The following is a 23,655-nucleotide window of genomic DNA, read 5'->3' as shown; positions in this document are numbered from 1 at the left end:
TGCAGGCTAATGCAGAAGTGGCACAGAGTAATTCAGACTACATCATATCTCTTTATTGTCCTCATTTGAGTTGGGAGGGATTTTTAAGCCAGAAATGTAAGTGATCCTAGCCATCATTAGCTGTCTGCCAGTGTTGTGGTGGCCATAAAGCTACTTTAAATTGCACTTGGGGTTGACCATGCTCAGCTGGCAGCAACATGAAAAGGTATACAAAGTGAATTTTGCTGTCCTTGGTTCCCATGCCGAGCAGAGCTTACTTCCTTTCTGTGCATCACATCTGAACTGCACACCTATTTTCAGTAATTTCTGGTGATGAGCTGACGTTTCTCTTTGACACTTGTCCTCTTTATGCTCCAGCAAATACACTGTCTAGCTTTAGCACGCTCATGCTGCCAGAGATGGAAAAGTGGTTTCTTCTGAATCAGGAAAGGTTATATTCTTCATGCCCAAGACTAAGAATAAATGTCCAGAACAAGAAGATAATTCTCAGCAAAGAAATTTAATTTTTTTTTTAGCTTAGGCTCACGTGATATGTAATGCCCTAACTGAATTGGAGAACTACAGAGATCATAGCAAATAATGCTTCCATTACACAGCTCTTTGAATTCCTGCAATCTTACTTTGGCAAAGTTACCTTCTTTGAAGGATCATAACTCCTCCATTTTAGCAATCTGAAGCTCAGTTCAGATCAGAAAATTTCAATAACATCTTGCCATCATCATATTTTTCAGATCCATAACCGCAGCGTGTTTGATACTCAGAAAGCCATTGGTGCTACAGAGAGTGAACCTAGTACAAAAATGCATTAACAGAAAGACCATTCAGACCATTAACATCAATTGTACTCTCCTTTTTGTTATTAAATGGTGCCTTTCTAATTACAGTGTGTTCTGCCAGTTGCATGCAGAAAATGCAGATACTTTCCCCATTCTTATCCGTTGTTCCCACTTTGCAGTGATAAAGCAGTTCTTTGAATGGTTTCAGGGTTTATTCCACAATTTAATGTGGAATTTCAAATAATCTAACAGATGGCATTGTCATCATTTTTCTTTCCCCACAGAATGAAAATGAACAAACACTTGACATTTCCAATATGTCTTCATCTAATGCAAGAATTTTTAGAAGCCATGAAAGAGTGTTATCTACTTTGCCTTAGATGGACAGAATTGTTAAATGTGTCCTAACTATCTATTCTCCTACATTAGCAACATGACTGCATGGAAAATAGATATACAAACACGTAATCAACATGCTTGCGTTTTGTAGCGTGAGCTCTGTCTATAATGAAGCATGAACATGCAATGCTAGAGCTATTTCAGCACAAGAGTATAGAATTTTCATTCGAGAAATTAGCTAGAGCTGCTAAAGTACCTAGAAATCAGCTCACATTTACAAATGTACAGCAGATGCATCATTTGGCAAAAGATTTCTGCAGTCAGTAATTTGCCATTCATCAGGGATTGCCTCTTAAATCTGTGATCCAAGCTAGGGTGCAGATGACATAGAAGGATAAATTTAGACATGGCTGAAAACAATTATTTTGATTAAGCCTCTAGCCAATGAGAATAAGATTCTTCCATTCCTCCCCTTCCCACTTCCTCACCCCCCTCCAGTAAAGAAGGAGGAGACTGTGTGAGTATAACTTATCTTCCTTTTACATGCAGTGGATGTTTTGATTTAGCTCTTGCTGTTGTAGGGTTTGTTCAACATAGTAAAGAGTGTTTTTTGGTTGAATAAGATACCTTGCTTCAGTCTTAGCATCAGTTTAGTTAGTATTGGAAAAGGTGATAAAAAGGAAATATTGAAGTTTTATTTACCTGCCAAAGAGAGACCATATCTGTAAAAAATAAAAATAAAAAACTGTCTTCTCCCTGACCTATCTTTCCACAGGGAGAAACTGTCAGACTGGGTGAGCTGATTCTGTTGGGAAACACATGCTGTTTTCTTGGGTCTGTGTGGTGAAATGAACTTTCCAAACCTGTAATGTAGTGTGATTTCCAAACAGCAGTTGATAGCAGCTGCTTTCACTTGCTATCAGCCTTGCACCTAGCTGGAAACCAGCAGTGAAGTCACCACCTGGCCTTCTTGGCTCCTAAGCTGCTACTTGGTCATTCCAGCCTCTTACAGTTTTGATAATATTTCCTAGCTTTAGGGCAACAGAGCTGTTTGTCCAATTTAGTATGAAGGCGTAGTAAAAGCAATGCCAACTAGTCTTTTAAAAAACCATCAACACAAGTATCATTTAGCCAATTAGAGCTATTTTATTAGAAACAAAATGACATTAATCTTGGCTGACAAACTTGTATCTCTTAAGCTTCAGCTTGCTGTGATCATAAACAGTTCTGCTTTTTAAAAAAAAATAATGTGGAGGTAAAATGCCACTCTTCTAATGATTGTCTGTGCGGGTGCCTTCACAGTACAGGGTTGGTTTTCTTTAACAAATAGTAGTTTTCTTTGGGGCTATGCCTCTGTGTGTGTAACTTCAGCACCACTGTAGCTGAAGGCTAGAATATATGGGTATCCTTAAGTTGTCTTGCAATTCCTTTTTCCTCATTTCTTTTTTGGTGTGGATTTGGGGAGAGGTGGTTTCTTGGCTGTTTAGTGTGGTTACTGCTTATACCTTCACTGTTGTTATGTTAGAGTGAAGAAAGATGGCCAGGGTGGAGGGGTGGTTGGAATATTGAGCTGAAGGGCTGTAAGTTGCAATATTGTAATTGCAAAAATAAAATAGTGAGCGCTTTGGAAATAGGAAATTTTATCTTATTTACTCTATGGTGATGGTTGGCACTTGATGACAATCAGCTGCAAACCTGTCTGTGATTGACAGCACAATTCTAGTCAGAGCAACCAAAAACAGCCTAGCATTTGAGTAATTTTAGGTTTTTTTATAATCTAATGCTGTCATAACTAAAGGCCAGTGTAACATGTAGGCAAATTGAACTCTCTTCATAGGTAGACTAGGGTAAATCGGGCAATGCTATGGGAAGGCATACTCAGAAAGCACTGAATGTATCTTATTTGAGCAGTTCTTGCCCAGAATTGAGTAGGATTAGCTCCTTTTTTGTTTTGTGTTAATACTTCTGAAATTAGTTAAGTTCTTCTATGCCTAGATTCTTGTTGGGGTAAGGAGGCTGGCAGAGGGAGGAGAGGGATTGATCAAAACCTCACTCATTCTCAGAAAGAACCTTAATAAGTAAAATCTGTAGATGATCTTGGTCAGCAAACCTACTGAGCCCTCCCTTGCTGCTGGGCCAAGCAGATTTTGAAGAGTTGGAAATTTCCTGCTGAAGCATTAGTAGAGACTGTTTTAATCTTCAGCTCTTGAGTTACGTCCTATCATTGATCCCCACACTCTTGTTGAGAGGAAGAAAGAATCTTTTCTCCAATATAGGGTATAAAAGAAGGGCATCTTTTCCTGAAAGTCTCCAAGTTTCTTTTAAGGCCTCTTCCTCAAAGAATTACAGTGGTAGGGGCAAAGCCCTGATGGATTCTGTTAGCTCCCCAGTACTACAGTAACATTAGTAATGCAGATCTGCAGCATCAGAAACTTTTGCATGACTCTTTTATTACTAATATCATTTTTATTTGGTACTTGTAGGCAGTGCTGTGGCTGTTATTTTGGCACCAAAACACTGGATGACACAATAGATCTGCTTGTGGCTTTTTATTAGTATATTCTTTTAAAAACTGTTTTAAGGAATTGTCTATTTTGAGGACAGGCACAAAAGTCAAGCTACATTAACTTGTCAAGTGGATTAGTCATTAAACACCTTTGTGGACATTTTAATTCAGAATTAAAGTGGCTTTAATTGGATTTAGCTTACTTTGCTTCCAAAGTAAATTCAGGTAAATCAAATTAAGGTTAATTCAGTGTAAAGGTATGGGCAGACATCCTCATTATGGGCTACGTGGAGCAACTGAAAACATAATGGCTTAGCTGTTCCTCAGCACCCTCCTGCTCCCATTGTGTTCCTACGGTGTTCCACAGCTCAGCTCACACAAAGAGGTGCTTGCTAGTCTCTTACTATGGTAGGTTATTTCAGATTAATTCTGCTCACCTTAATTAACAGCTTAGTCTGTTGGCTGATTGCGTTGACGTGTACAGGAAAGGCAGTGATGTTGCACTTTGCTGACTGCAGTGGGGAGCACAGTCCTCAGCCCATGCTGTAACAAGCAGCTTGGAAAAGTTAACCCCATAAACAGCTCCAGCTATTTGCACAATGAATGTGTGTCCATGCCTGTAGAATATGTGTGCTCAGGATGCCTTGGGGGGGCCCTGAGAGTCCTTGTTAAAGGATCATAACTGTTGAGGAGCAATACTCTTATGTATACTGGAGAATCTTTGTGATTTTAGGGACTAGCTTCTTAATTACAAAAGAAATGTCAGGGGCAGCAGATTGAATAAACATAGGAATAGCAAGCCAGCTAATTGCAGATGCAGCTACGGCATCTTTGGGAGAACAATAGAGATCCCATAAACTATAACCCCACAGTTCAAGCTTGGGGTTGTTTCTTAAAGAATAGGTCTCTTAAAGGAGAGGGAATTTGCATCCTAAATAACCAAGTATCAATACTAAAGTAAAGAAAGGAGATGAGTTCACTTAAATGTAACATCATCTGCGAAATGAGGTATGTTAGATGAAGCAGAAAATAATGAAAGTTTTGACACTTTATCAGGCTTGTTTTGAAGGCATTTCACTGATTAAAAAAAAAAAAAAAGCCAAAACACTGAATCTTAAAGAATACAGAATAAATTCAATCACACTATTTCCAGCTGTGACCGTGTAATCTTCCATTCACCAAGCAATGGTTGACTAAATGAAGACCCAGGTGACAGCTCTCCAAGAAAAACTGAAGTGCTCAAGAAGGTGTCACTGATATAATGACCTAGCTTTTATGACTCATGCTTCCTCTTTGATAAATGCTCACTAGGTATTAATTGTCCCTCCTGTGATGGTGATGAATGTAATTCATTCATGATGATGAATACAGTTCCAGTAATCCAAATTACTTCCATTTTCATACTTTTTTTGGACAGGAAGCCTCTTACTTGCCAGATATTGACACATTGCCTAGACCACACAGTATGAAAAATGAGGTGCTGCTTATGACCATTTGGCTGTCAAGTTGTGGCCAAGTAGCTACAGAGGAGTGTGGCGGGCAGGTGCCTACCATGGTGCTGAGAGCAGCCAGCATCTACCAGGCCCTTGTGACGTGGCTTCTCTCTCTGGTGAGTACGTGCAGTGACAGTGCACAAAAGAAGGTTCTGTATGATTCAGGCTGTGTTTTGCCCTCCAGTGAATATATAATCATTCTTGAAACGTCCTTCTTCCAACAGCTCCAAAACAGTGGCTGAACAAAGGGGAAATTATGTTCTAACTTACCTTAAAGTCAGTAAATAAAAGTCTTGATGATGTCAGTGGGAGCTGGATTGTGCCTGTAGTTTATGAAGAACAGGGCACAGAAAGTAGAAAACTGTTAAGCCAGACTTGAAGCAGTCAAAAGTGACTACTGGAAGTAGAGGGCTGTCTAAGTATTATACTTTGTCCTTGGCAAAAGAAGCAAATGGACACAGGTGCCTATTTGTTACTGCTTGTTCTAATTAAGAATAGACCCTTCTGATAGTCAGGAGGGCTATAAACAAGTGGGGTCTGTTTCATCTTAATTGTCCTTTGGATCACATATTTTTCTCCTCTAGGGAAACCACCTTTTCCTCACTCTTCCCATTCATCCCATATTAGCCTTTTCCCCAAGGAAAAACAGGCTATGTGTATTTTTCCTCCCCATGTTGCATGTTGGCCTCATTCTTTTCCCTGGTTAAGGACACTGGCATACCAATACCAATCCATGCACTCAAGGTAGATTTCACCCTGAGTGGACAGCCTGCACAAGGCTTTTAAATCACTTAAACTCCACTTAAGCAGTATTAATTGTTAATGATGTTCACACTTCCATTAAAACATTGCTAATATTTTTTAATGTTAGTTGCCACTTGAACAGCCCTGGAGTCTGAATCTTCCAGTCAGAAACTAGTTAGCTCATGACTAGCTGCAGTGTCAGCCTTCTTTCCTTGTGTTATTCCCATTTAAAAAACCTGAGCTCTGACTTGTAGCAGCTGTCTCCAAGCCTGAAAAGGTATCTCAGCTTCCAGAGCTCAGGGTTGCTCTACTGAGACTGTAGGGTCAAATGTTGTGATGGACTTTGTGCCCAAGAGAAACTGGGGTAAAATCCACTAATTTTATTTCATGTAGGTACTCAAACAGCTGTTGGGTAGCAATGACAAAGTCTGCATTTCTTTAATTAAAAGTGGAAAGTTTGAGGGATTTTTAGACCAAATTCTCATCTGGTCATAATCTATGTAATTCCACTGATTCACTGGCTTCCTGACTTCTGTAAATCAGCATATCTTTATTGATTGCATTGGCGTTATGCTGATTTCTCCCAGGTGAGAGCATGATCCTCCAGATGCAAGCAATCCCCAGTGGCAGAGCTGCTAAAGAATTTCCCCTGTGAAACTTGTGTTCAAGGACTTGGTAGTGCTATTTTGAGTGATACAGCTGACCTATGCAACAGTTTGAAAATCCTCTCAGGCCGTGTGTTGAGAATGTATTTCTAAAGGCGTTTATCTCACTGTAAATAGTTTTGGTTTATATATACAGTAAGCAGAGCTCTTAATCCATCTAGAGCTCATGGTGATGTTATAAACCATGACAATAAGACTTAGTGGTTTCTGTATTCACCAGAACCCTGGGAAGGAATTATTGTCCTGTAACTCAGATTTGCCTGTCTCTTCATCCAGCATGTGATCTGGTTCAGGCATCTTTGCCTCACATGGCTGCTACTCCTTTCTCATGGCTTTGTTGGTTGCCTGTGTCTGCCTTTCCCTTAGCCTTCTGCCCTCTTTCACCAGCTACCCAGGTTTCTGGATGCTTTGCAGCACTACAGTGCCTTCCCAGTCTGTTTCAGGTATCTTTCCTGTCTCTTTTCTACCTGTACTAAAGTTTCTCATGTAGTCTGTATGCTAAAGTGCATCACGTTTCAGCCTGACTTTGAGCAGCCTTATGAGCCAATGAGTGGTCTGTCCTACTGGAACCCTGTCTCTGGTACTAAACTGATCTTCACAATAAAAGATGTCCAGTGTTCATCTCGGGGTTGGCAGAAGTCATTTTTTACCCTTCTTGTTTTGGATCAGATATATATATTGGAAAAGAGAATGTTTGCCTCCCACACATATGCACATAAAAAAAATCCATCAAAAAGAAATCACCTCGGTCTAACTAAAAGGTGTATTCACTGGAGAGGGGCTGATGGGCTTTTGGCTATTAGTGATCACTAACAGGGAAAACAAAGGCTTATTAAGGAAGCCTGCACTAGCACCTCAGAATGCATAATCACTTAGCATTGATTTTTGAACTCCGTTTGGATTGATCTCATTATCATTAATAAAGGCAGCACATGGTACCACTGTGACAAGAACATGCAGTACAGCATTGACAGGGACTCTGTTCTCACTTCTTGCTAGGCTAGGGCACTAATGCAAGTTCTTGCTTTCACATAGTGAAACTGGTGGAAGTCAGAGCTTGCAAGTCCTCATTGAGAAAATAAATCCTATGACTTATCAAAACCTACATGTTATTCTTATTTAATTTGGTCTTTATTGATTTTTCTACTGGCTAAACCACAGCTAATCCACTAATCAAGTGAGAGTGCACCCTGGATTATTCTACATTATGGGGCTCTACTTAAAAGCAAGAGAGCAAGATAAAGGGTTATTTTCAGTCTCTAAATACAGCCATCTAAAAATGAAATTATGTTCAAATGGATTTACAGGTGCCTCCAGTGAAAATGAAAGATGGACCCAAAGCTCCATTTCAGGTGGTAGGGCTGCAGCAGGCCTGGCGAGAGGATGGCCTGGCCCTATATGCTTGTCTAATGCCAGCAGATGAGTCTTCAGCCCAGAACAGCACCAAGATCCAGAAGATAAAAGTGAGTAGCAGCATTTACACTTGCTAGTCATGTACAACAGCCACAGGCAGTTACCACTGGTTTTTGCTAAGGACCAGACTTGGATATGCCAATTCAAGCTCAAATTTCAGTGAGCCAGTATAGAGCAGCATAAGTGCTGCTCTAAATTAGAATGGGGGAACAGCCCAGTACTGTGGGAACTGAAAGATTGCTTACAGCTAATTGCCAACTCAAGCTGTCCTCAGTTATGCTGAATTTAGATTACGTGCAGATGAGAAACCAGCTCTCTATGGCGTAGTTTTTTTGTCTCTACTGCTCATTAGCTGTTAATATATTTTTGGTGGCTGTAACCCCACAGTGCAGAAATTTGACTGCATTCAGAGGAGACATATCTTTGGCATGTATTTTGGTTTTTCCTCTTATATTTTAACCATGTGAAGAGTGTGGCCCACAAGAGGGAATAATTGTCTTGCTATTTAGCTCCCAGGAGCTGGGGCCCAGAGGCAGGACCTGAGACTCCATTCCTTCAACCCTGGTAGACTACAGAGTCTGTGCTGTGCCATAAAATGCCAAGCTGAAAGGTCTAGCGCACAGGCTGAACATCTAGCACATGTAGGTGGCACAGTGTAATGCAGGGCACGGTATGATCTTGTGTCCTGAAAACAGCAGAGCTGTGAAAGAGCAGCTCTGGGCTCTAGTTTGTTGGTTCTGCCTTGTTATCTTTTCTTTTTTGGAGACAGCTTTCTAGGTATTATTGCTACTCTTGCCTGGTATACATACCTATCCTACCTATGCAGTACAGCTGACTCATGCTGGAAAACGTTCCCAGGTATATCTGGGAGCAGCGATCCTTGTGTACCCCCGATCTCCTGCGGGGCAGTTGCTTGAATAACTATCCTGTTACTGAATAACCTTTAAGATGCTGGCCCTGTGCTCTGTTGAGGCTGGCAAGTTTCTCTCAGGTGGCTCAAAGCAGCACTTGCAGCTTTAGCGAGCTGGTAGTGGATTTCCTACTCTTATTTTTGCCTGCTTCACCCCTGGTAACGTTACAGGAACGTGACAATTGATGTACTCATTCTTGACACTTCCTCTATGCTGAAAAGACCCCACAGGACCCAATAGCAGGTGGTCTTAGGGCAGCCCCCAGGTATCTGAGTCACACCTTCAGGTGAAGTTTAAATGGAAGAGGAGGTGTAAACATGTTTTAAAAACATGCTTAAGCTTCCTTTACTCAGCTGCAGCAAGCATCCTTCGCTTGCAGCTGCCTGCCTGTGAGCAGTAAAGATTAAATTTCCCATGATGTATCATAAAGTCTGGAGTATGACAGCTGTGGCTCCAGTGCTCCTGCAAGTCAATGATTGATGCTGGCAACAAATGTCACTACCAAAAAAAACCCATCCCCAAAACAATAAGCAACCTTTCTGTTGGTGTTTGAGCACCTGTCGGCAGAAGCAGCAGAGCAAATGAGACTAAGCGACCTGCTAGACCGGACAAGGGCTTAATGTTGATTTCTAGCCAAGGCAACTGAATTCAAGATGTTTGCTCTATGGAGCAAAAAAAAATGGAGAAACAGAGATTGTCCTGCCTTCTGTCCACTTGCCTTGTCGCTCTCTGCTGACTTCAGATGAGGGGTTGGCCAAAGCATCAAAATTATTGAGCACAGAGTATGCTCAAAATATGTATCCAGCGTTATGCAATTGAATGAACTTTTGAAGCTGCAGGCTCAGGCTGCTCTGAACATTTGGTTGGAGTTGGGAAGGATTGTATCACAAGTTGTGGAACAAGCCATACAGTGTTTCCAGTCCATATATAAATTGTAAATGCTATTCTGATGCCTCGTTTACAGTTACTGATGCTGCTGTTGAGTTCAGCTAGTATGCACAGCAGCAGACATAGCAGGCGCTTGGATGGTGTTCCTCAAAGCAAGACCATGTGTAACAGAGGTTTCCTCTCATTAGAGACTCTACTCTTTGTGGTAACAATGACTTTTGTCAATTTTGCTTTCCTGAGGCGGTTGTAAAGCAGCTGCTCTCCCCAGCAGAGATCTAAGCTGATAGGAACAACAAAAGTCTTCCAGAAATGTCAGCTGCAGCAGAGACAAGGGAAACAACAGCAACCAGTCCTATCTCCACATTCCTCCCCTTGAGCAGCTTCAACTATTGTTGGAGAGAAATGTGGTAGATTTTACCCTTCGCACTGAAGTCTTCAGTCTCTCACCGTAGCGTTAATGTGTGGTTTTTAATGGTTGAATCAGATCACAAAATTCTGTTGTGGCACTTGTGGGTCCTTGTTCCTGTTGTCTCCTGTGGGCACAAAGAGAACCACTTAACAGGGCTTACCTTTGAAATATGACTGGGTTGCCAGACGGTTTTGTTGTGTCTATTTGCTATAAGAATGTAAGGAAACCTTAGTCGCTTTTTTTTTGATTATGTAAAAAAGTCATACCAAGTAGTGTAAATGTTAACCAGAAGCATTATGGCAAATTGATATTTTAACGTTCTTAACGAGCAGAGTCCAGACACCATTTTCAGTGACAAAGATGGGTATGTATAAGACTCTGCAACTTATTAGGTACAGATTTGTGCCTGCTTGATGCTAAGAGGAAATGCCTGTCTTTGTGTATCTGTCTTCATATCTCACAATAGCAGTAAAATGATGGTTGTCCATGGATTTTCTTCAGGTAGTAATAAGAATATGATTTTTACAGCAGACGTTGGATTGCTAGTCTAAGAGCCTAAGGACCTATCTGTATCAACAAGGCAAGGTTTCACATTCCCCTGCTTGCCCTCCTGTTAATTCCCCACCCTGGTGTGATTGAACATGCTGAGTGTGTTCATCTTATTGGCTTTGATGTTATTTGATGCTGTGGCTTGTTGCCTGCTATGGGGTCACAGCTCTAATGATGGGGTGCAGTTCATCACTGACAACTGGACCAAGGCAGCCTGTTAGTTTTATGTTACTATAGGTTCTTGCTGGGATTTTTTCTGTTGTTGTTGTTTTAGTTTGGTTGTGTTGGTTTTTTTCCCCAGTTACTAGTAACTGGAGCTGAGCTACATTCCAGACCTCTAAGCTATCAACTTTTTATTTACTGGCCACTTCACCGTCATCTGTGTGCCTTTTAATGTTTGTCACATTTTTTTTCCTCCATCCCAAGGTCTAATGGTTATGAATACAAATGTATCAGTGGTTTCTCAAGGCAAAAGCTCCTGTTCTTAGAGATCAATAAGCCTTTTGGTTTATTCAACTAGGATGGCATCTATTCCTATATCAAGTGGTTCTGCTGTGTTTCCTCACATTTTTGTCAGTTTTTTGGGGTTTACTTTGGTTTTTTTATTTCCGTCCTCCTCCAAACAACCGATAGAAGTGAGGCAAATTTGAACACCCCTGCATGGTTTTGCTTTCTTGACTTGTTGTCAGAACAAACGCTTATACACTCACCTCTTGTAATTCTTGCATGCTGATAGACAAGCTGCAGTTACAGGCATGTCTGATGGGAATTAGATTTGTACAGAGTAAGCTTTCTAAGAATCTACTAAGCATTCCCAATTAGGCACACTAGCACTGTGCAGAGCAACGTCGTTGTTGTCTGTACGCTTCGATCACTTCACAATTCTGTGGTGGCTCAGAAGAGCTCACAATCTCTGTCATTAGATTTGGGGCTTTTTTGCAGACCTTTCCTGCTTGAGCTATAATTTCTGAGTGCAATAATAGCTGGTGTAGAGAAGATGCTTTGCATAATTGTCGATTCTGTTAATTTCTCATTGGGTCTTATTGAGGTCACCAATTTTGTTCTGTGAAAGTCCTGCTAATTAAGAACCAACCTGGAAGAACAAAGGGGTTTAGAGGAGAGGTTAAATGATGGAAAACTGTAATTTAGCAGTGCAGTATTCAATATTAATGTATCAATATTCATATTAGTATCAATCTTTTAAGACATCTTGAAATTAATAAATTTTTTTTTCTATCCCCATGAAAGCCTCTGCAAATTAATGTTTCATTGTATTAGGCTGTTTTATGGTCCTGATAATGGCATTTTCTCCCTCTTTAAGTGTGGTATGTTATCTGCTTTGGAGTAATATTTGTGGGCTGACTGATGTCACGAGCCAGTTATTTTACACCAGTGTCTTGCAACCAACTGAAGATAGCTGTTAACTCACCAGACATCATCTGTGGTGGAGTTTTCTGGCTGAGCAGTCTGAGTGTGTCGAGAGCTCTGGTGGAAGGGCAGTGCTGCTAATCTCCCCAGCGCATTCACCAAGGGGCATTTTGAGTCAAGTCTATGTGGAGGCACATCCCCAAGTCACGGGGTGAGCCCTTCCACACAGCTGATGGCTGTAAGTGGCTGTTGCAGACAGCACTGGCTCTCAAGTCCCATCTGCTGGGTCAAGAACCCCGACAGTGTCAGGGCCTTCAATTCTGTCTTTGGGCCTGGGAGTAGAGTCTTTGTGGGGTGATAGCAGGGCCGTGGGAGCAGTGCGCATTCTGTGGGTGAAGGGACAACTCTGGTTGCAGGGATGCAGGGTGTGATGGTTTGGGAGGCCAAGGGGTGTGACATTAAGGGTCTGGTTTGGAGAATCTGAAGAGCAGCTGTGTGGCAGATGTGTGAAGCATGAGGCTGGGATGGTTGCAGACAGAGAAAGAGCTGCTACATGTGCATGGTACAGAACAGAATGTTCCTGAGGCCATCATCACTGCTTTTTAACGATTGACTCTTTGCAGACTAAAGAAGATCTACAAGGAACATCCACTTTTTACCAGAAGATTTCTGCATTTCTAGCCTGTACGTGGCTTCCAGATGTTATCTGGTGGAGGGCAGAACTGGCCAATCACTTCCAAAACCAGCTGTGTTCACTCCTTACAGAAATTCCCTCTGTCCTACTCAGTTACGTCACTGCTGTTAATCCTGATCCTCAGGTACAGTACAGAAATGCTTGGTAATTTTTTTTCTCATTAGGTCTAGTAAAAGTTGTTGTTCTTTCAGTGTTAACAGGTATTCTCATTTGCTTTAGCTAAGGATTTAAACAGAGTTTGAAAACAAATGCTTCTAAGCTGTGTAGATTGCCACTGAAGTGTATGAGATTACAAGGACATAGTGCCTCTTAAAATCAAGTGCTTAAAATCACTTGCCTGCCTGGAGATGTCTGCAAGAACATTTACCTCATGCTGTCTATAAGTAGAATGATAATTAACTTTTTCACTTCTGTCAGATTAGCAAGTGCTCCATAACAAATATTCAAGTGAATGAAATGTTACAAGAATTCTTTATACTTATTGGGGGAGTTTATTCCTTGAGGGCATGAAACACTGCTTTTAGGCCTTTAACAGCCTGTCCTACCTTAGTGTAAATATTTAGACCAGGTTTTCAAAGAAGGACTTACTATGACCTGATTTTCATACCTTTTGAGGGAATGTTCTACTTATTTCTTTGCCATGACATCACCAGCCTTTCGACAATTGTGGTCTTTTCCCAATATTTCTAAATCAACAAAAGCCTTGAGACACAATTCCAGGGAATGGTGAAAACTGCAATTCTGCTTCACAGTGAACTTTAGTTCTGAAAATAATGTCGTATGAGAACTTTTCTGCAATTTCAACCAGATTTGGGGATTACCATTACTGTGTGAGAATCAATGCCATGAAAGCTTAGGGGCTTAGCAGTGCACTTAGCAATTTGTCTAAAGGTTTATCCCACTTCTGTGGAGGAAAAGGAGGCTTAGTGTTGTTGATTTGCAGTCACTGTAGCCTTCAAGTAGAAGCAAGTGCTATAAAGCAGTCTGACGTACTGGTAAAAGATAAATCTGCTGTACACTTTTAAGGCATAAAATAAGGCATCATTTAAAACAGTCAGGGCTTTTATGCAAATCCATTATTAGGGGAATTATAAATCATTAGAAATTGAACAGCAAGATAGCAGGCACTTTCTGGGGGTGGATCTTTGCCTTGATGCCATAGCAAAGCTGAAGTCAATTTACAGACTGTGTTCTCTTCCTAAGGTGAAATGCTCTGTTCCACCCAGGTTCCCAGGCCTGAATTACACTGAGACCACCCTGTATCATGGCTTTTTGATAGATGTATCTTGTGGTTAAGCAGAAAGGCTGACTTCTCAAAGCAAGGCTCAATGAGCCAGACTCTCAGCAGGCAGCAGCTAACCCTGTTGTCTGCCCTGAAGCTTTACAAAGTGGTACCAACTGAGAACGTTCCCAAGTGTCATTAAAATACAACCAAAAAGTGCTGCATAGGAAATTCAATGTTGTATTCTTTTAACTTCATTGGTTTGAAGATTTCGTACAAGGCCAGTGATCCGTGCTTGCTTTTTATATATCTATATTTATTTTGAGGTGGTGTAAACAAAACTAAGTAGACCAAAGAACCTGCTACTACGTGTTGGAAAAGCACACATTGAATACCTGGTTTTGCACCAGGTAGCTTATGGTCTGAGACAAAAATCCTGACAGGTTGATGGAACAAATGGGTAGGGGTGGAGGGAGAGGGAACATCAGGTGAAATTGCCTCTGCTTGTGTACTGACTAGTTCTGTGTATGATTTTATGAGCAATTGTTAGCAGTAATTGTAATAACCTTTAAGCACATTGTTTGTTAGTGCACGAGCCAATGTCTTGTTTTCAGTCAATTGGTCTAGTGTTTTTTCAGTCTGTTCTGGGCCCCAAACAGATTGCTTTGCTCTTGCTATTTTTCTTTGAGGCTTTCCTACTAATGCTATGCATACCGCCTATTAACCTGAAGTTATTCACTTCTGATATGAAGAGTAAACTCACAATGCAGTCATTAAAACCCCAGGTTAGGTTAGGAGTGACATAATCCTTGTGGAAGTTATTAACTGCAATGTCCCTTGTCAGCAAAAAGAGGATTTCTTCATTTTTAGCATAAAATAAAAATAGTTTCTCCTGTTAAGCCTTAGGATGTGAGCATTAACCTTAGGGATGCAGACATGTGTAGCCAGTGTTGATGCTTCTTTTCCTCTGCCTGTTTGTTCCGTTAAGGCACGCTGGATTTCTCTTGCTCTCAATTGCCCAGAGGGTGCAACCCCTAACACTCACCATCTTTTTGGTGAACTTCCAGAGCATCTCCTTGAACTCCCAACCTATACAGGTGCCTGCCATGACAGAGGAGTCAGGGCACAGCAGTACTGCATGGGTGATTGTGTCAGTGAGGTTTCAAGGAAGAAGGACAACCTCCATCCCTAAGTCAAAGTGGATGAGATTTTTTTCTTTTAGTTCCAGGACACTGATTTTGTTGCACCTCCTGGTGATCAGTTCCCCACTTGCTGCTCCTTTAGTTAGTTTCCCCGCTGACTTCCAGCACAAGGGTTGTGGTTTCTTTTTTGAGAAAATAGTACTGATTAAGGGCAGGTCTACACAAAGTTCCCTCCTTGCTTTTCACTTAAGCAAAGCTCCATTTTTATTTTTTTTTTAAACGGAATTTTGGCTAAGCATAGATAAGAATTCCAGAACTGGGTCCAGGGAGCTAAATTTGCCCCAGTGTTGTAACTCAATGCTGCCAAAAACTTCAAACAGCACAGACTGAACTAACAGGAAGTTTGATGTGTGGGAGTGGACTCGCAGAAAGTACAGCAGTTCTCTAATGTGGTATTTCAGACTTTTGGGATTTCCCTGCTAGAGAGTTGATGGCAACTGTGTTACCAGAGGAGCTCTACATGGACACACATACACACAAGCTTTGAAAGTTGCAAAAATTTTTCAAAGACTGAAATAACCATGTAGCAGAAGAGCTATGCGTTGCTGATGAAATTAGAAATCACTGTTTCATGCTGTGGAAAAGCGGGCCCAAATGCATCACTTGTTACTTTGTGCACTTAGGGCACCTAATTTAGATATGTGATTGGCCTAACTCTGTGTATAGTCTCTGAAGAGGGAACGAGAGGCATTTCCAGGGAATCTTTCAGATCTGTGAATCTGTTTTAGCATAGACTCAATAAGAAGACTCTGAGCTTTAGAGTTTGAGTGCTGTGATGTTATTTTATTGCCAAGCATCATGGCCTTAGCCCTGCTGAGTGGCTTCAGCATCTTCCACTGTCTTTCACTACAACTTCTTTTAACTTCAGTGCTTCCTCAGAGAACTGCTGCTTACGACCACATCAGCTTTTCACCCAACTCTCTTTAGGCCGCTGGCTATGTGGGCATTGCCTGTCACGCATCTCAAGTTGTAATAGCTGGTGGTATGCTGTGGTTCAGTCATCACCTCATGGTGTTGGCAGTTGTGCTGTTTTGATTTGAGGTTAATGACCTGTGTGTTCTCTCTTTCTTCTTTCATGCTGTGTGAGAAGCAGCAGTACCTTTAAGCAGTACCTAAGCTAAGCCATGTAATGTTTTGTGGGTGGAGAGCACAGACTGTGCTACCTGGAGCGCAACACATTTTGGCCAGCTGCTAGACCTGATCCACGTGTTGCTGTAAGATCTCACATTTAGTGTATGGCTCAGGGCTGTGCTTTCCTCCTCCAAAGCTTCTGCAGAGCCTGATGCCACAGCTTGAAAGACTTGATTGTTGTGCAGCTGAAATGGGTATTAGGGAGAGATAAACCACCCAGAACAGCACCTCTGCCTCTGCTTCCCCAGACCAGGCCCAGCAGGATGAGACCTGCAACATGGCAGGTGCCAACCGCTAAGTCCAGCAACTTGATGGTTTGAAATCCCAGCTGAAGTTGTAAACCAGGAGGTTCAAAAGGACAGGTTCATCCTGCCCTTTGCTTTCCAAACTTGCTTGTGTCTTGTTTTTATCTGAGTTGGTGCTAAGGGTCAGGTCTCCTGTGTCTGGCACCCTGAGTCTGCTGTGCAGCCTGATAAAGCTGTATCAACAGCTTTGATGAGAGCACGTCATCTAACTGGTGATTCCACGTGGGTATGAGACATTTGTCCTGGGGCCTCATCTATATGCATTTACAGGAATTGATCCATAGCTGCAGATGCAGAATAGCTGCATGGCTGTAGCTTCATGAGGCCCACTGGAGTTTGTCATTGATTTTAGTGGGGCCAGGAGTTCAGACTGTCGTTGGTATTTGTAACTAAAAAACCCCAACCTTTAAGAGGAGCAGGGACTACAATGGTGTCTACCAGAGTTGGCACAAAGATGAAGGCATAGCTTGGGGAGGAATAAAAGATTATAGTTTTTCATTCTTCCTAAAATTTGATAGTTCACATTTAAATTGTGACCATCGCTAATTATTCCAGAAAAAGCAGCTTAAAAGAGCTATCAAGTTAATGTGCTGAGCCATTAGTATTGTGCATGATGGACAGAACAGGAGGAAGTTATCTCATCCTTTCTCTTCTGTGTTTTAAGATATCACTTTCCCTATCCAGAAGGGGGACAAGGGAAAGCGAGGTGCGTGTTCAAACTGCCCGAAATACAGTCACCAGAACTGCACATCTTCAGTGGCAAAGCTCTTAATTAGCCCTCTCTATCTGCAGCCTTTTTGCTGCCTGGGATCTTCCGACTGTGCTTCCATATTTCCCATGCTAAGTTCTGTTGCCATCTGAAGTGAGCACACACAGTGGGGAGGGAAGATGTGCAGGAAACAAATTCAAATTTGTGTTAATCTGGATTCCACAAGGAATATTGTGCTAATGCACTGGGGTTCATGACAGCAGGGAGAGGAGAGAGTTTGAGAATAATGCTGCCTAATTCAGGGGCACGATTCAGTGAATCACATCAGACACTAGCCTTGCCTGTGTGTTAGCATCGAGGCTTTTGCTAGAGTGGGAATAGTGCTTCCTTTGCTGCCACTGATGCGGTCAGTGGAGTTGAAAGGGAGAGGTTATATAAATACCGAATTTACAAGCTGTCTCTGGAGGTAGTGGAGGATGCAGCATCTTTCTTCAAGGGATTTGGGTGTTGTCTCACAGTGATAATGGCTGAGCAGATCTTTGCATTGGAAAGTACCTTGCGTGTGGGGAGCTGAGATTGTGGAGTACATCGACATTCTTCCTGTGGTTTCTGTTTTCCTGCTGTGGCTGGGAAGCAGTCTAGAAGACTCGTTGCAACTTAAAAGACTCTCTTAGATCAACTGACAGCAAAAACTATTTCTTTGTTGTTGGAAATGAGAACAGAATACACTGTAAGCAAGAAGAAGAGATACTGGAGTTGGTCATATTCCTGTATGACATTTAAATATTCATGGTTTTGCTGCACGCAGCTCCAGTCTTCTCTAAAATGTGCTTATTCTTGTTTCTGCTCAGTATTTTACAACACATTTTTGTTCTGCTGTGAATTTCCTTCCCATAACTGTCTGGCTTCATCTCGGTAATATTGTCTGAAACAAAGCAGTAGCTCTGGGTTTCTTTTTAATGCTTTTTGAAAAACTGGTGCGTGATCAATCCTAGCTATGGTACAAAGTGGTCTTTTCCAGTGTCTGAAGATAGCAGAAATCAGAATTTGTCTCCCAAAACAAATAACAAAAAGGATAATTGACAAAAAAGAATAACTACAAATGGGAGGTTATGGACATGCCCTCCCTTCCTGCTCTTTCTGATCATGGTGATATGGATGGAGAGGATATCAGTGCTGTAAGAAAGTGGGGGGGAGGAGACACAGTCATGGAAATGGTTATGGTTAAATGATTCTGGGTTTTGAAGCCTGTCACAGCATAAGTCAAAGTATCCCTGAGGCTGCTGTAGTTGCCATTGGCTGACTGCAGGGTACCTTTCCTCCCTGGTGTAATGCCTTTACCAGGAGACGTGAGATTATTACGGTGCTCTGAGTCTGCAGAGCCTTATGGAAGAAGCATTTTCAAGTAGGTATCAGAGGCTGGACTGCCTCTTCACTGTTTTGCACGGTGCATGGGGAGGGAGTCTCCTCTTCTCCCTGCCAAGAGACAGGTCAGCATTCAGAGATGATGTATCAGCTAGCCTGGGAGAGACTTTCTGAACTGCTGTGTTGGCAGTTTTACAGCTACTATAATGTTGTTGGAGGTGTAAGAGAGGAACCAGCCCTAAGGTGAAACCAATGAAATTCTCATGCCTTACCCTCTCTCTCGTTGTGAAACATTAAAAGTAACACCAAAGTATCATAAAGATCAATAGTGTCAAAATCACCAAAATTATTTCAGTAAGATCGTGGTCCTGCAACTGCCCACAGAGTCAGTCTGCATTATATGTCAAATAGGACTCATCTCAATAGTATAAAAACTGACTTGATGCAATTTTCTCCTACATGCATGGGAAAAGTTGTTTTCTTCCTATTTTTCCTGTGCATTGCATAGGAAGGCAGTGTCAGGAGTTCTCCACTGACAAAGCAGGGGCTGTCGTACTGCAGCCATCTATGTGCATTTTCTTATGAGGAAAAAGGATTTTCTAGGAGAACTAAGACTTTTCAAGCTTCATTCTATGTTGCTTTGTAAAATCCCGTTCAGGTTGGCTGCTAGGAAACAGAATCTGACAGATCACAGTAACAAATTTCCCACAGGCCTTGATTCCCAGGGGTGGCCAGATCCCTGCTCGGGCGGGGAGGGAGGCCGACCATGCGGCAGTGTGCCTGGGATTGCAGCTGATCCACAGCTTACACCGTGGTACTTCCTAAAGGTCAACTTTTCACCTTGGATTTCCCAGTGTGCATCCTCTGTGTCCTAACTGGGGCTGGATGATTATAATGAAGGCTTCTATGGAAATGTAGGCTGGAGGTGGTTTGACCATGGTCGTCCTTTGCTTTTCATGCTTGAAAGTTCATAGACTTGAGGTTTCTTTAAGGAATAGCTTGAATAAATAGAAGACTGGGATCTTGCTGCATTCCCATTTTGTAGGGCTTGTCTGTGCTCACTGCACTGTGCCAGCCTTGCATGCAGGAGCTGGCATCAAACATTGGAAACAGAGATCTTCTTTTTCCTTAAATCAACAATTTCTTGCTTTTCCTCTGATGATATTTTCCACAGCAACCAAGTGTTGGCTGGAGGTTGGTTGGAAACAAGTGGAAGCTGAATTGCAGGACAAAATGGACAAATCCACTGAACTTTTGGTTTGGTGTAGTTGTGTTGACTGAAACTGGGTGAAAAGTGAAATCCCCAGTTCTGCTTTTAAGCAAATATCTCATAAAGCACAGAAAATAGAGGAAGGAGAAAACACAAAAGGTTACTGAAGCAGAAAGGCAGGTGTCAAAGGGGTTTTAATATTATTCAAATAATTTTATTTTCTGGTTGTTGTTTTTAAACATTTGTAGAATGATACAACATGCCTGTCATTTCCCAAGCAGCACCAAAAAAATCTCTCAGGTGATTACACAATTAAACAGCATTATATGTATCTCACAATCCTGAATGAATGCTTCTTCATGCAGTGTTAGTCCATTTTCTGTCCATAATAAAAGTCCTGATGAGACCACGCTGAAATTTATTTCCTTTTTAGTTTTTTGAAAAGGTCTGTCCACAAGATGAGGACAGATTAACAACTGTTGTATATCAAAGTAGAGTCTTTAAAAATAGTGAAGCTACTCTGAGATACACCACCTGAGTCTATGTCTCAAAAGTGACAATTTTTTATTTTTTTTTTCAATCTGGGAATGAATCCTGCCCACTGTGAACTCTGCCTAAATGCATCCATATTTCTGGAATGTTCAATATTGGCATAGCTGAGAACATCGCTTCTTCCCAAACCAGAACTTGACAAACATGACTTTCAAAAGCTGCGTTTGTTCCTGGACTATGGCCTTGCTTACTGAGCATGCAGTCACAGCAAATTCTTATGAGTGACACATCCTTAAACTTGCACTTAGACAAGTTGCTTACTTGGCTGCCCAGAAAATGTCTGAGAAACAAAATAAGGTGCTGAGATTGGGAAACGCTACCCTTCTGTAAAGCTGTGACCTAAATGCCAGACTCTTTTTGCCCGTCCATGAGTATGTGGCACAGTAAGGCTTACAGATATGTGTCACTTGGGATGACATGAGCACGGGAGAAATGTCCTATTTTGGTTACAGGCATGCGGAAGTTCATGCAATTCTTTCCCTACCTTTCCATTTGATTAGTTAATTAGAGCGTTCCTTTAACAAAGCCCTTTTCTGCTGGATGCTCAGCACAGCTGTGGAGATCCCAGGTCTCAAGCTGCTCGCCTAATCCTGTGGTGCCTTTTGCATGCAACTCCTGTTGATGTCAGTGGGTACTCTGCATGTTGGAGGGTCACTGGGTTGGACCCTGGGAATGTTCAGTCTCTCAGGAAGCAGTTGTGGATTCATATTCTGGGGATATCACTTAATTGCAGCTAGTGGCATGGTTGTAAGAAAGCAAACAATGGATTAACAACACTGGACTAATGAGTTTAATCCATTAATGTGCATCCTTATGTGTTCTCTAGCCATAAAATACTATTTTTTTTTCCTAGCCCTTTATTTTGAGGGATCAAGGTGACATACGGGTGAGAGATGTCCTTTGTGTGTTTCAGGCAGTGGAGAAGGTGTTTGCAGTGCCAAATGGATTTTACTGGCAGACAGTTGAAACTGATGAAAAATACTTCCCTAATAGCAGCGACATCGAGGCTTGCAGAGATACAGACACTGAGGTAAAAAAACCCCAAACCACTCCTTTCTGACTTGTGGGATGATGTGGGAAGTTGAGAGACAATTAAGTGACCTGGAATATTTCAATCTTGAGGTTTGGTACAAATACTGATCTTGAAGTATTTCTCTCTCAGACCTAAATATATCAGCTGAGTATTTTGTGTCATCAGTATTGATGTGCTGATTGCTCTGAGCCACAGAAGATTAAACTATGAAATGTGCAGGTTGAAGAAATTGCTACCAACCAGGTGCAAATCAGTAACAGTAGACAAAATTTTGATAACCTAAACCCGCTTGACTGCAAGCCAATATACAACACAACTTTTTTTTAAACTTGTGCTCCTGCATAAACATTAAAAAAATTTCTGAAGCTTCTGGTACTACCTGCCTGACCTACAATAACTGTGTACGTGTTGTATGAGGAAGCAGGAAGTAATTCTACTTAGTTTACCAAAGAGAAGATTAAGGTAACTTCAATTAACTCATATTTAACTCTGTTTAGGAGTGCATACCACAAGGTACTGGACCTCCACCCATGTACGATAACTTGTTAACTATGGTAACTCGCCTTTCTTAGCTCTTGTGCAACACAAAACATAGCATGTTTGATCTGACAGAGTTCAGTTTCCTGTTAGCATGGTACAGGGAGATGCAGTATACGAAGTTCTTCCTGAACACGCAGCAAGCCTGACCAGTTGCTGAGAGTGTACCAGGCTTGCTCCTGGAAGATGCTTGAAGTCCATGGTTAGGAGATTAATATATATGGTGTAGCTGGGAAATGCCTCATGTCTTCATTACAGTTCCTCCACTTGCCTCAGGAGTACTGTTAGTGGGTCCGTACAGACCTCCCCAGCAAGGGTGGATGTGATGGAAGGCAAGCTGAGACTTAACAGCAAGGTGGGCAGGGCCAGCGAGCAGCAAGCAGGGTGCAGTCCCACGTTACCCGATCAAGAAGAGCAGAGCAGGTCCAGCAGCTGTAACTGGGGTCAGCCAAGAGTCCACAGTGGCAAGGCCAAGCCAGAACGTCAGCAGGCTAGGGTAACGGCCAGAATCAGTGACACATGAGACTGGGCCAAGGCATACCTCCAACAAAGCTCAGCTGGAGACCAAAGCCAAGTGCCTGGCTCCGAAGCAAAGGGGAGACAGGCAGTTACTGAGGTTTCTCAGTGCTGGACAGCTGCATTATCAAAGTTGGCCTCAAGCCCAGGCAGCCAAGCCCCAGGGACTCTCTTAGCAGCTACAGAAAAATACTTCCTTACTGGCTGCTGTGAATATTGGGTTAATATCAGGAGACCTTGAGCTAGACAAACATAAAGAAATAGAGCTTTTATTCCTAATTACACCACTTTTTTATGATTTGAGTAAATTTATATCTTCATTTATCATGATGGTATAAGCCTCATAATGTGTTTATGGGGGAGTAGCATTTCATTTAAAGTGTCCAATAATGATGAATTCATTTGGCGTTCACTGCAGCCATAAAGCTTGCTGCTGGGGATGGCGTTGTGTTGCTTTACATCCAGGAGAACCAAGTACAAATTTGAGGCCAGTACAATCACGCTTGTCTGATATACAGCTAGACAATTTATTACCCACAGCACCACACAACTTCCTGTCATAAAGCACTTGCTTTTTGAAACAATATGTTTCTACTGATGGGAAAGTAATAACAATTTGCTTCCCTTTTGGGTATAGACATTCAGTGTGTGTTTGTGTATGTCTTCCTACATGCCAGGGTGGGTTGAATTGGATTAGTCTGGTAAAGAAGATTTCAAAATGTAAATTTGGGATGGTATCAATGATGTCTCTGCCTTTTGATATTTTTTTTTTTAATGTTGATTTTGGCACTTTTGTATGTATAAAGAAACAACCAGTTGGTCTATTATTATTTAACCATCTTTCTGTAGTATGTGAAGTTAAACAGCAGGAATGATACACTTCAGTCTCTGCCCCAGAGAACTTGCAGTTTTTTAATAGCAGGTTTATGTGACAAAAGGCACAATTATATCAACAGAAATAGATTCAATCATAATTATCATAGTTATGATTCAATCTGAAGCTAAGAGCCTACTGTGCTGAACTGCACGTAAACACAAAATAGAAGAAAGCTTCTTTGTAGCTCTTACAATGTAGATAAAGCATGGGAACTAAAGGTGAGCAGAAGAGCTACAGCTGT

At 41.7% G+C, this 23,655-nt stretch overlaps 1 protein-coding gene across 6 annotated transcripts in view; it reads left to right on the top strand.

Moving 5' to 3' along the window:
• Positions 1-23,655, top strand: part of DNAAF8 (dynein axonemal assembly factor 8) — a 94,653-nt gene that overhangs the window by 25,745 nt on the left and 45,253 nt on the right. For all 6 annotated transcript variants that reach the window (XM_074885891.1, XM_074885889.1, XM_074885888.1 and 3 more), the window contains 4 exons: positions 5,039-5,230; positions 7,831-7,986; positions 12,685-12,879; positions 21,365-21,481. In XM_074885891.1, coding sequence (XP_074741992.1) covers positions 5,039-5,230; positions 7,831-7,986; positions 12,685-12,879; positions 21,365-21,481 — 660 coding nt within the window. The remainder of the gene's footprint in view (positions 1-5,038; positions 5,231-7,830; positions 7,987-12,684; positions 12,880-21,364; positions 21,482-23,655) is intronic.

Source organism: Strix uralensis, chromosome 16, assembly GCF_047716275.1.
Source record: "Strix uralensis isolate ZFMK-TIS-50842 chromosome 16, bStrUra1, whole genome shotgun sequence".
Classification (NCBI taxonomy): Eukaryota; Metazoa; Chordata; class Aves; order Strigiformes; family Strigidae; genus Strix; species Strix uralensis.
This window is presented reverse-complemented; position numbering and strand designations above follow the sequence as displayed.